This window comes from Bombus vancouverensis, chromosome 6 (assembly GCF_051014615.1).
Source record: "Bombus vancouverensis nearcticus chromosome 6, iyBomVanc1_principal, whole genome shotgun sequence".
Taxonomy (NCBI): Eukaryota; Metazoa; Arthropoda; class Insecta; order Hymenoptera; family Apidae; genus Bombus; species Bombus vancouverensis.
Window position 1 is genome coordinate 14,662,905 of NC_134916.1, and position 14,107 is coordinate 14,677,011.

Genomic DNA, 14,107 nt, shown 5'->3' on the forward strand with positions numbered 1-14,107 from the left:
TTTTCACCTCAATTTCGTTCACCTCAACCACGTTTTTAACCAATTAATTATTGCAAGGCGGGGGACAAGTATGACGTAGAACAAGATAGGTCGTTTGACAATTATTTCCAAAGATGGTTCGAGTATTGACACACGTCGAGCTCGCTACGAATAAATTTTTTCCACAACAAGTTTTGCGGATTTCTCGAAAGTTTCGAAGCCATGCTCCGTCACATTTAAGTGTCGATACGCGTTACTCGTCGTGTGCCGGTATCGATTTAGATTTTCTACTTTCTCGTCTCCAATTCACCTATGCGAGGTACGTGAAATATTTACAGATCACTTCGCGTTTGAAGCTTCCGTATTGTGCGATACATCAGCTTGTCTTATCATTAGCACGCTCGTACGACTCGTACGAGTCTAATTGTTCACGCAAATTCACAGGATGCGAGGGGATAAATCTAAATAGATAGAATTGTCAATTATGAACAACCTCGATGTCGTTTCCCATTGATAAAGCAATATCGGGCACGATACTGCCCCGTGGAGAGCGTTGACGTTCCATAGTTCCTCGTAGACTCGTCGGTGGCAAATCGACAGGTTTATCGGTTGCCACGCTAGCGCGTCGTCCTCTTGGTCCGGCGATCGGCGACGTATGACCAAAATTCGTCATATTGCGCGATGCTCTAGAGCGTCGCGATGATGTGCTTCGATGCAACATCACAGAGGCATTTTCTCATCCCTGAAAAACGAAGGTAAAAAAATCTTTTTAATTCGATGACATTTAATTAAAGTAGTTTCTACTGATTCAATTTTTACTGATTGTTTTTCCAGCGACTGATTATAATTTCATTATTCCAGATTTGCAGGACTTATCTGTGTTGGAATTAAAAAGTTCGCAGAAAAGAGTCGTTATAATTTCTTCGTTTACAATTTGTCCGAATATTTTTCAACAAACTTTTTCAACTTTAATGCGATCGATAATTGACGATGTGACAAAATTTAATAGATGATATTGACGTGCGAAATTGAAACTTAGGAGAAACGACGGTTTACATAGCACGCTGTAACGCATATCGAGTCAAATATATTTCTTTTACTTCTTCACATCGATCTTAAGAAATATTTTCTGTATTGCTTATTCGCCAAGTCACGTTCGCTTTATTAAATTTTTCGATTAAACTTTACGAAGAAGTTTCATGTAAACAGAGAACTTCGTGTCTTTTTCGACTGATAGGCATAGTAAAGACCCATAATGTACTGGTAAACGAGACCATTTGACGAAATGTCGAGAAACGGAAAACTAATCAACGTACTTTACTTCTTTTATCGAATATTTTTACTCGGTCAGCATGCGAAGTGTCCACGAACACGAAACGTACGATCCTCGGTATACGCTTAGCCTGGAAAAGATAATCAACAGTATGGAATCAATTTCCCGCAAGCTACAGAACACGCCAGGTACGTAATAAACCGGCTTTTATAAAGATGACCCAGATACGTACGCGTCGCGTTGCATCGCTCATCGGTTTCGATTCGCTGGCTCGTGATCGCGACGAATATTTCCATGAAATAGCGCGAGCAATAGGTAAGCGAGCAGTGATCCATTCGAACGATTAATCATAAACGTGACCGATCAACAGGAGGAAATAGGTCCTTTATCTAATAAAAGCTATCCTTCAACCATCAAACGAACTGTAATTGAATTTTCACGTTATTGAGTTCGTTGAATCACTTCCGTTTTACCAAACGTAGTCAATGATACGATAATGTACGGTTTGTAATTGGAAATTTAACACAATCGAGAATCGAGATATTGAAACGATAAATGAAACAGACGGTGGGAAAATAAAAAAATAATCTTCCTGTAGAAAAGTATGTAAATTTGATGTATACGATGAAACGCTAGAACAGCGTCCACCCTATACAAAGCGTATCATTGTAAATCCATAAAATTTCCATAAAAGATCGTGAATTAATTATTTTGACAACATTGGTGGTTAAATCTGATCAGATAAATTGAACTATTTCGATGCATTTTTTAAAGGTGGCAAACGCTAAAAGCTCTTTCAACCGATAAATATCAAAATTAATAAAAACACGATTTTCGTTTCTATTGAAAATCTTCCCTTGTTTATCTTTTTGACCCCTTAATTAATAAATCCCTGGTCCCTATAATATTATGTGAATTATAATTACGTATTCTAACTATCGAAAATAATATATTTTAAAAGTTCTTCGTGGACTCATAAACACGTCGGATCTTATAAATGTATTTCTTGAGACTAAATCTACTCAAAGTTACAAAGATATAAACATAAAGCGCTTTTTATTCGTTTTGCTTCTTCAGATTGGTATACTTGTTCACTTCGACAGATCTTACGAAGTCGTAATAAAGCGATACACCCGAGAGCGAAGCTTTTTATCCGAGAAAATTGCATTCCGTGCCAGTCATCGGATATTTAATAATCCGCCGCTGCTAGCATTAAGCTCGACAGAGGATACGTGGTCATTGGTAATTAATGTTCTCGACGCTTTTTTTCGAAGGGGAAACGGCAATAATTTATGTAAATCGAATGAATATTGCGTGCGGCCATTGCGTAATCGTCTAAATTTTCTTAAATATAATCGAAATGGCATCGTATCGCGAATATGAGAAAAGAAATGTGGAACAGCAATCCATTCGACAGCACGTGATTTACCGTAGAACTGCTTGAACGCGAATCGAAATGCATAGAAAGCTTGTGGATTGAAGACGATTAAAAGACCTAAATGTTATTACAATATTTTCCGATTTTTAAGTGGAAGGATTGAACCTACTTTTAAGTGATTTGAAATTCTTTAAAAAAAATCTGAAGTAATCTTTCAAACTGTAAAATTTAATTTAAGTACTGTATCTACACATAAAATATTATAATCGTTTCGGGTCCAGGTGTCGAATAGTTATCTCTTGGCTGATTTCGATAGCCTTGAAATACGGTGTCAAGATCACCATTCCGATGAACTTTCTCTTATTTTTCGTATTGGAAAAAGTTACTCAGAATGCTGACCTTGACAAAATATTTCAAGAGTATCGAAATTTTGCAAATTACAAGTTAGTTGATCATCTTATTTGGCGTAAAATTGTAAAACCGTAAAGTTGTACAAAGGAAGTCTATAAGCACCGATTCGTAACTTACAAACTCTGTAATATTACGAGTTGATCAATAATTTCTCAAGGAGCGACAAACAAGGGAGAAAAATAGTACGTTTCTGTATGGACTGAAGCAACGTGTTTTTCACTTCGTTTCATACTGACCATCGTCGTTAACACATGAACGTGACTGGATTCACCGAATCGTTAGAACATCGTTCGTTTTATTGGCTGCTGCAAGCGGAACAAATTCTCGAGCAATTTTTTGAGCCTGTTAACTAAGAATGAGGTATAGAATTAAGCGACTTCTTCGATCAATTAGCATTTTGCGATGGTGAAACTGTTTACCTGGGGTAAATAGAAAGAAAACTCTACTGAACGCGTCTGTGTCCGCTGCTAAACTCGGTACCTTGAAATGTTTCTACGAAAACATGAAACTTTGAGTTCTGTTAGATTTTGATCAAACTTTTCGATGTAAAATTAATAAGCTTGGATCGAAGATAAATGGCTGAGGTTAATACGAAATCACGTCGGCAACGTCGTTTCGTTACGCTGCAAATGATATACGCCAGACTTGGAAATATATTAATCGATTAAACACGATCGATTACTTTATCACTATATACACACATGTACGTTTTCCATATTCTTACATTCGTTCGCTTTACCGTCCTACTTCGTTAACGAAATACTGTGTCCGCAGGTAATAGTTTTACAAAGGTAACGATGATCACGATAAGAGGAAATAATGCACTTTTGCTGCTTTTCGTGTTCAACGTTGAGATTATTAAGAACATTCTGCGATATTAATCGTAAAATGGACGCTTGAAGTACTACCGAGGAATAAAGTATACAAAGAATGAAATATTGCCGGCAATAATAATTCAACTACTAAATGAAACAATGTAGGAATATTGTACACAGAAAGTATTACGGTTGAATGACGTGAACTGTTACCTGTTAATTGCAGCCGGGGCAGGAATGAAATTCATGCCGCTCGTGGTCGATACAATTACATTTTTGTGCAAGCCGTTCCCTAGTCGGAAATGAATTAACCAAACGCCACCAGTGTATTCCAATTGTTAATCGTTCCGATAACTCGTTATTATACCGAACCACATCGATTATCTCGATATATCATCATAATGAGTTTTCCAACGCGCCCCACGCCCAATGATAATCGAATCGCGCGATCGTGTCTTAGCCTGTGGAAATCTTAAAATTTCAATGACTTTTTGTTCCATTTCAATTTAATTAGCGATAGTTCCCTTTAACGGATCGAAAGTAATACGATATCTTGAAAAACATCTCATATCTCGGCAGTGATTTGGGATTTAGAAGGCGATATGTAATCCGCCGATTGATTACTTTGCCTTTTCATTACGTTGAAATCGGCAGGCCGAGAATTCGCTGGATTTCTTTAGAAGAATTTATAGCTTTGTTACGTCGTATCAGAACACCCCTTTTTACTCATGAAGGGATATTAAGATGAAAATATATCAACAGGACTCTACCTATCGGCTTTTCCTCCTGCAATCTTCATATATTACCGTACAAAAAAATATTTTGAATTTTTCCAGAAATGCCCATTACGATTACTCGACGAGAGGAAGCACAATCATCCTTCATCTTCTCGTCTATCCTACGCTCATCCCACGGAATTTCTTCCATCGTTTCCCCGAAATCCATTTGTCTCCACCGGTGGCGGGGGGCTGACGAGGGAAACGGGCCGATGAGTTTAACGGCACGGAATCGGGGCCAATTTCAGCGAGCTCTGGCTGCGCGTGCATGGTGCCACGGTTCGGCTCAATTTCTATTGCGACTGGATTACTCTGAAGACGGATTTTTCCAACTGGTTTCGACCGTCACGAAGGCGAAGATAAGTGCGTTTCAGACGAACGGAAATGAAAAATTCGGCGTGACGAACGCGTGAAACGATCGTTCGATCTTCGTTAGAAGCAAAGCTGGAGAAGACGACGAATTTGCGGGGAGATCGATGCGTTCCATTATCGCAAAAGTTGGTAATTTAATCCTTTCGGACGAGGATTTTTCCCGAGCAACGAATACGATAACGTAATAATATAAACTACAATACGCTGGAGTTTGAGAAAATGAAGAATGTGAGGAGAGAGCATATTACGAGCCATATTTTCCACTCTTCACAGGCACGAGGATTTAAAATCCAGTTCTAAAATTCTTCCTATTTGGTTTTGAAGGCAAATATACCCTTTTACTCTTCATATTCTTCGTAATTTCAGAAATGTTGCTTGGCGGAATATTAGAACACTGTTAGGGACTTTAGCGGCTGTTGAGGACGGTCTGGTCATCCGCCACGAGGAAATTGCTTGAGAAATGGAAGTCGAACAAGGTGGATGTGTGAAGGCTGACTACTTCTATCTAGTAGGAAATTTATTTCAATGGCATGGTGGAAATGAACGTCTTCGACGTGGCGGAGATTTTAAATTCTCGGCGAGATAGGTTCAATCGAATACTCGTTCTGGTGCAACGATTAAAAATTTATATTGAAATCAGTCGCGTTTCCCCACTAGTACGACGTTATTAATGGTAACGAAGTCCTCGTGCGGAGTTCGGAAACTATTTTCTTTTCGAAGAATGGGAGGTAATTGAAATTATCGACGTCTATTCTTTGCAGCGAAATTTCCAACGGCCAGACAAAAAGAAAAAGAAGTACCAATGATATCGAGCGATATTTTAACGCTAATTGTCTTAACGAGCGATGTAACGATCGATCGGCTAGATATTATGTTCTCGGTATAGTAAAAACGAGATTTCAGACGTGAAATAATGAAATAAACAATCGGAATCGATAATATTTTAATACAGTCCTTTTTCCTAGAAATAAGCTGCTTTCGATAAACTTGTATAGAATAGAAGAATAAAAGGAATACCATAAAGATAGACTCTCATTGTCTAATGTTTATCCTACCAGCGTATTTTTCATACAGAACATCGTTTCCGAACTTCATGCATTTCGAAGATAAGGGAAGAACAGCATTGTTAAAGGCAGAAAAAAGGGGATGAAAAAGAGTAAAATAACGTTCTGGCATATCCGTGTTGTCGGATATTTATCTGGGAAAAGGGGAATAGTGACAATCGGGTAAAGTTGCACGCGCGAGCGAAGGCCACAGGCAATCGACCGAAACTTCGAGCGCTTCATCTGTTAAACGTCTAAATGCCACTCTCTCTCTTTAAACGGTTGGCCGGCTGGCGGAGGTTTTCATTTAGAAAAAGTCACCGGAACGCATTCATTTAGTTTTACGCGAGCAATTTTAATCCGGTCGAAAAGATGAAAGATGCTTATCACGACGTAAGCTCCATTTATTTCTTCTTATCCGTTCTAGGAAGCTGAGTATCGCCGGATAGCTAAAGTACTAGCCAGCGCTTGAAAAATTATTGGACGCCGATTCGAATCGTTTCGCAGGTGAACGCGTTCAGGAAATTCACGTCTTTATCTATTTAAGATTTTCATCTCTGTAAATCGAACATTGTCGTATGATAGATGAAGGATTTCAATGGATCGGATCTTCCTGCACGTAATCAGTAAATGGAGCGAGACGGAATCTCCGTTCCCGAAACGAGAATCTTAATCCCCGTTCTCTTTAGTCTCTCTTTTATTTCGCGTTCTTTGACGTTCCCGTTGGAATGAAAAGTTGGCGGAACAGCGTAGAAACTGCGTTCGAATCGCATTAGTCCCGTCGAGTCGAAAGTCAAGTACTACAACAAATGTAACTCGGGCCATTAGCTATTCAACCTCGAGTAGCGCTGGGAATTTATACGAATGACCTGAGCTGAGTTGCGTTAATCCACGTGGCGTACTTTCCGCTTTTAACCTAGGTTTACAAATAATTCCAACGATGGCTGTTTAATCTAATGCGTTGTATGGCGCGGACATTCTAAACGTTACGAAAATGGTGGCCGTTTGTGAAACAGCGGGAAACAATGTGCTGTTGAAGATGTAATCTTCCGTTAAAAATTGTGATTTAAACGGATTATTTAAAGTATTTCGTAGAAAGAACGTGCCGAATAACAACAGATAAGGATTCCGATAATGCATCGACACGCAACTATTTTAATAATGTCTGAACGGAATTGAATGGATAACGTAATTATATGAGCTGAAATTCGATCATATCCCAGGAAGTTTGCATAATGCAAACGTGGTGTACATAGGATCGTGAGTTCCTCGGCGTTTGAGTAATCCGAAGATGCGCACCGGAATACGGTTTCGCGACGGCCGCTAGATGAACCTGGATTCCAGCGAGTCACCGACAAACAACGTTCAATCTACCGGAAAGTAAACTGGTATTAAAATTACAATGGAAGTTAATGAATTCACTACCGTTAATTCGCTGATTCTTTGTTCGCATTAACAATACAGCATTGACTTTCGTAAAATACGATAGATAACGTATCCCACGCTTTGCTATACCAGATTATCCCATTTTTTGTAAATATAAGCAAAGCATCGAAATGATAAAAGTCGTAAGTGTCAAAAAAGAAAAAAAGAAAAACAGAAATCGATTTGTTTATGATAATATAAGTTGTACATGGGATAGGACGAAGAGATTATAAGGGCTGTGGTAATTAAAATGGAACCAATATCGTGATGGAAAATAAATTTTGTATCGTATCTCTGAATCTGTAAAGTTATGGCAAACGCTGAAACAATCGATACTGTCCTAGTGAAAAAGAACGTAAGCGTCAAAATGAATCGAAATGTGTAGTTTATTCCTATTGGAAATCTCCACTTCTGGGTTACTCAAAATGACATTAAAATATCAACGCGTTCAGCGTATGGCGATCACGACGTGACACTGAATATATTAGAGGCAATATTTATATTTAGAGAGAAGTATAATACACCGTGCTTTCATGTATGACTCACTTTTCACCAAGGAACGATAAACCGAGTATATTTAGAATCATGCAATGCTGCACCAAAGTGTATAATCGGTCGCATAATTACGGTGAATACTGAAGAGCTCTCGCGGCTTGAATCGGATTCGTCGGGTTTGTCGAGCAAGAAGTTCTTGCTACCTACGCCTTCAATTAGCTCTGTTTTTATCTATGAGCGGCATTTCTGAATTTGTTTTCGGTCAAAGAAAGGAACCCGAGCCAGGTGGAACTACAGTCACGATTAAGAACAAAGCGAAAATATTTCGCCTACTGTTTCACCTTGTCGTATAAAAACGATAAAGCGTGTAAGAACACGAGCACTTCTGAAGGTTGTATTGCTTGCTCGTGTGTCAAAGTTTCTGAGATGCTGAATAAAAGCTGATGCGTCTGCAACAATCATTTGTCTGCCTCTAATTGCGCGGAGAATGCGAGTCAAGTTTACTCTTATACGCAAGATTACGTCGCTCAGGGGCACATTTCCTCTTTGACGTGGAATATTCCAATACCTGTTAACGATGGTAATTAATTCGGTTACTCAAATTATTCAAATTCACGAACACGATTATATTGACGCAATACTTTACCCAATTTAGTCTCTCTATTACTTCCAAACGCTATCATTTCACAAGAATGGAAAAATACAGAACGTCGTACTTGTTCGTGGTATGTGAATTGGGAAATTGTCAATCGAGAGCATTAAACGTTTCAATTCCATTAGTGATACGAAATATTGTACAATGTTACGCGTGGATTAAATTTTAAGCTATTTAACTGGAAAACGAGTAGATTTGTAAAGCATTGATGAACTGATTGCGCGTTTACGTTTCCTCCCTGTAAATGTAACACGTAACTGACTCTATACGACTTGGCGTACTGACGATTCGCGATCGATATTGTGCAAACAAAAATAGAACGTAATGCACTTATTTTCTATCAAGCCGATTGGTCGTGGTCGGACGCGATAGAGCGTCCCAAAAAATCGTGTTGTCGGTACAGTAGTATCAGTCTTTCACGTGTCAGCCGGTATATTGTGGAAGGCGTATCCAGCGCGAACCAACGAGTTGGTGACTAACATTTTAGATTTAGATGAGCTCGTGTGAATAGACCTGCTGTCTACCTTACGGCCACTTTAGTCACAGATATACACGCACCTGCCACTTGCTATAAGAACATATGCTTTCTTTAAACGGACGACCGAGTGAAAAGTTCTCGGTATATAAATGAAAAATTTCGCGTCGCAACGCGGGTGTCCCGCATCACGACCGCTCATCCATAAAACAGCAGATCGTATGCTGAGATCGTGGAATGGATAATTAACGTTTATTATACGAGAATCTTAATGAATAGTCAAGCGTGTTCGCATATGAAATATGTTCTTCGTACCGAACTCGTATTGCTATTTTCTCACCTTTTTTTTTTTTTTTTTTTTTTTTTTTGGCAACGTGTCGAGAATCTATGCGATCGAACGAGATAACATCGAAGTTCGAGCGCGTTTGCAGAGAAGCTAAATAGTAAAAAATACGATTCCAGTGATAAAGGGGCCGTAAGTTTCGATATTAATTGAACATACGCGGAACTAGAACTTTGAGAGTTAAGTACACCGTGTATTTCTGAAATTAGTCGATTAGTTTCACGATCCGCGTTTGCGATTCCACGAACCGAAGAATCGAGGATGAATACTTTGAAGAAACGATTGCATACAGAGAGGGTGATTTCGAAATACGCTTCAGAAAGCAAGAGACGGTGCAACGTTGCAAAGCTTGCTATGGAAAATCTTAGGAAATCGCGAGAATCTTTTAGTGTAATTTGTTGCCGGGGCATGGGCACACATTTCACGGTATTACGTATTCACGGATGTAGAATGTTAATAGCGAAGGCCTTCTGCTTCGCGTTTCGTTCTCAAGACGAGATGAAAAACAAAAAATGATATTAATAGGCTTTCTCTAAAAAGCTTGTGATTAAACGAAGAAAAGGACTGGGTCCCTTTGACCGTGTCTTCTTCGTCGTGATTTATTTTAATGAATTTTTATTAAATAGCGTAAAAAATGTTGAAGAGATAGGATTAAAAATTTGATTCCCTTGATATATCCATGAAAATATTAAATCTTTTCGAGAGGTCGATTTGTTTGATCTCGAGTTAAACTATATGCACGATGTACACGGTATATAGTTTATATTTTTGTAAAGGAATATTTGTTAATACCATTGATGAAAATAACTTTACATCACTATTAACGATGTCGCTTGAAATAACGAACGAGGCCAGACGTTTAATTTTATCTGGAAAATTTAGTCAGAGAAGAAATTTTTGTGCCGGAATTCATTAAGAGAATCTTGATCGGATTTTGAACGAGAAACGCATAATGTTATAAAGGCCACGAGCAGAAAAAAATATTCTGTTATCTTTCCAAAACGAATTCATGTTGAACCATCTGCGTAGAGCTCGATCAAAGGATTGCGATGTGAGAGAAAAATTTTCGTGAAAAAGAAGAGGAAAATTAATACGATATAGCGATTCTCTCTCAATAGAAGCATGCAATGTATTTTGCATATAGGACCGAATTTTGTAAGTACCGCTCTTCATTGTCAAAAAGAAGTAAGTATACAGATAAATGTTAATTATGAATATGGCATGATTACTCTTAAAAATCCATTGAAATTTCTTTCATGAGGATATCGTTACAGGGATATGTTCTAGAAACACAATTTTATTTGACGCTCCATTCCCCGCGTACGCTTAGCAATTAAATCCAATCAATCGTTGTAGCGGTAAAATTAGAAGGAATGCGAATGTCCCTGTAATTTCAATTCACTATCGCGAACGAAGAATTTCGCAGAATCAATGCCGCAGTTCGATGAATTAAGCTCGAATTAGTCTGTACTAATTTCTTTAAACATTATTTTCTGCTATTTCTCCCTTTACACTGCGATGAAATCCTCGCCTGGCTTCCGTGTCCTTACTCGCTCTACACTCTGACCACCCTAAAGCCACGAGATATCTACGTTCTTGACCCACTTGTACGTTGAATCTTTTATTGCAAAAAATTTTCCGTTTTACCAGCGAAACTTAAGCAGCGAAAATTCGCGATGAAAGGAAATTAACATAATTAGGACAAGACTTTAAGCGCATCAAGAACAGGGTCAACGCCCAAACATATTCCCTCTGTTTACAAACGCCTTTAAAAGAGAGGCCTGCTGCACGAGGCATAATTATATGTCAGGCATTTGGCTTTTTCCATTGAACAACTATAGCGTACGGCTCTTCCCCGAATTCTTTCATGGACCATCAAAAAAACGAGCGGTTTAATCACGTCGGCGAGAGTCGCTGTGCTTTAGAGGTTGCTCAACCAGCTCGTTTGAGTTATTTACTCCTTTCCGTTTCCGTTCTCGTGTCAATAACATCCCCGCGAAAAGTCAACACTAAGTGTCGCTATTGTCACAATCGATCTTCCGTTCTATGTCACTAAGCCATCCATTCGACGTGAAACGTAGTTAGGCCATTTGAAAAGCTATTTCACCTCGAACCAAATTCTGTGTTTTGCCCTTGCGAAACGGAGTAACGTTCTATGAGGTCAGCTGATGTTCGTAGCAATACAACAGTTAAACGTAATTGAAAGAATCAAACGTAGTTTCCTTTAGAGAACACCGAGAGACTAAAATTCCGGAAAAATTAACAAATAATGAGCACGAAAAGAGTTCGAGGCGATTATTATTTGAACGACTCTTCTGTTGTAAAATCAATTACACCGAGAGGCATGCACTCTATGACAAGCAGCTCGAAGACGAAACTTTCCAAGTCGACTTACCTCCGTGTACGAAAACGGTGGTAACGTGTTCATGTCCACCAAGGAGTACGATCGCGAGGTATCACGTTCTCCCGTTGGTATCATATGTTAAAATAGTTTTAGCTCGCGGATTGGCAAAAGATTGCAAACGGAGGCGTACTCGATTCTTGTCGAAAGGTTGCCCGACAAACAAATCTAGTTACTCGATGTTGATAGAAGATACAATTTTGACTTTCTATTCGATTCTGACGACAAGGTATCCCGGGGGTTGGTTTGTTTTCGTCGCGGCAGCCGGTCGCAGCGCAGGTTATCGCAGTCGCGGCTTGGAGCAGACTGAACGCGCCCCGCAGCTCAGTCCAGCGAATAGCATGACGCGCAGAACGGAGACGCTCTCACTGATACGCCCCGTGATTGTGGGCTCAACCTTAGACGCGATTCTACGACGATTGTACGTCTCATCGATCCTTTCGTGATTGATCTTAATTTATTAAAATCGTTTGGAAGTATGGTAGAACTTTTAGAAAAATCGTGCATGAAGTGGCTATTGATTATGCCGTAAGATGAGAACTTGTGAGTTTTATTTAAATTTGTGGAAGGAACCAACTTACCCAAGGAAAGGAATATAATTGGTATTATTTGTATAGAGTGGAATATCCGGCAGACGTTGTTTAAGAACATTCCATGTGCATAATTTATTTTGTTTTTGGAGTTTTGCATTCCCGAAACAACGTCGTACGAAGATCTTGAAAAATCACAAAACATTCACGATATTAGCACAGTATTGATATTAATCAGATGTACATTATAAACATACCAGATGAATTATTTGTCTTGAAAAGTTATATTATCTAGCGGCGAATTTCCTTCCGTTTTGTTTAAGCAATGCGATAGCGTTACAGCAGCACGACTCACACCTTAAACAAAGTTGATGGTAGGTTAATTGATTTATCCTCATTTTGCATCTTCTCGGTTGACGATCGCTTTATCCGCGCTAGAGTTTCCAGGCACCAGCGGAATGAAACTTCGCCTGTCCTAAAGAGTTTTGGAATGTTTAATAGCTCTTTTGTCTTTAAGGGAGCAGATTTTTTCGTACTGCATGAATTTATCATCTATTATGAATCTTCTACACCGTAACTTGGCACAGTTTTTAATTTCTCTGGTAAGCACTCTGAATTCTTACGAAATGATTGCGTAAGAAAATAAATACATGATCGTTGTTTGTTTATCTCATCTTTTCCCTAGCTAATTGATTTTTAGTCTGCATGGACCTACGAGAGAATCGAATCTTTCGTTAAAAATACATCGCAGCACGTTACAAAGAAACGGAAATCAGGAAGGGAAGTAGCATTTTAAAGTAGGTATTGCAATAAAGGGATTATTTTTATGCGACCCAAAGGTCGATTCCTCTGCTTCGAAAGGAATACAGTTTGACCAACGTGATCGATGGACTTCTGTAATATATCAAAGAAAATTACCGTGGCATCGGTTATGCATGAAAAACGGAAGCAACGAAATCGAGCGATCGTTACGATCTTAATAAGTAGGATCTAAATTCTCGTTGAAATTTTAACGTATGTACACCCGCTGCATTTTTATTGGCGAACGCTTCATGCTTCGATAAAATTAGACGCGTGGTTATTTTTTTACCCTGGCTATACCGTTATGTTACGAAAACACGACACGACAAACAGGAAATCCCGTAGGAGCAAGGGTTAATCGTCTATTTTTTCTCGATAATGCGATCAAATCGTCCTTTTGTTGTATATTTTTCATATAATTATTCTCACGTTTCGTGATTTTATCGGTGGAAAATCCTCGATGCCCGCGGGACTTTTAACGACTAAATAGTTGAACAGACGTTCTTTGTACGTCGCGACTACAGCCTGATCAAACGGTTCGAACAAAAAACGCGTTCTTCTTTGTCTTTCTACATGTTGTCGACCGTGTACACTTTGTGTACATGCCGTTGGTTATTATTGTCACATTTCTGTTTCGTGTACTTATTTCCTTCTTATAATTACGTATAATTGCGTATAGTTAGATGAAACGTTTAGTTTATTCTCCGACAGACAGAATAAAAAGAAAAGGAAGAAAATTCCGTGTACCACAGCGTTTAATATTAAAATGCAACGAATTTTTCACGATACCTTTAACACGGATATTGTGACATTCGAATCCTCTCCCATCGTAAAAAGTACGCATAACGCACTCGTGGCTCATTTAATACCAAAGACGAAGAAGAAATGTTTATTTCGTTGATGCAGCATAAACAGAGTTTATTTACTGAGATATT

General features: G+C 38.8%; 1 protein-coding gene across 1 annotated transcript in view; it reads right to left on the bottom strand.

Moving 5' to 3' along the window:
• The window catches only part of LOC117157635 (uncharacterized), a 35,501-nt gene extending 23,370 nt beyond the window's left edge, over positions 1-12,131 (bottom strand). The window contains exons 1-2 of the mRNA XM_033335829.2: positions 11,836-12,131; positions 473-721 (exon numbers count right to left, since the gene is read on the bottom strand). Coding sequence (XP_033191720.1) covers positions 473-700 — 228 coding nt within the window. The 5' untranslated portion in view covers positions 701-721; positions 11,836-12,131. The remainder of the gene's footprint in view (positions 1-472; positions 722-11,835) is intronic.
• Between the last annotated feature and the right edge of the window lie 1,976 nt (positions 12,132-14,107).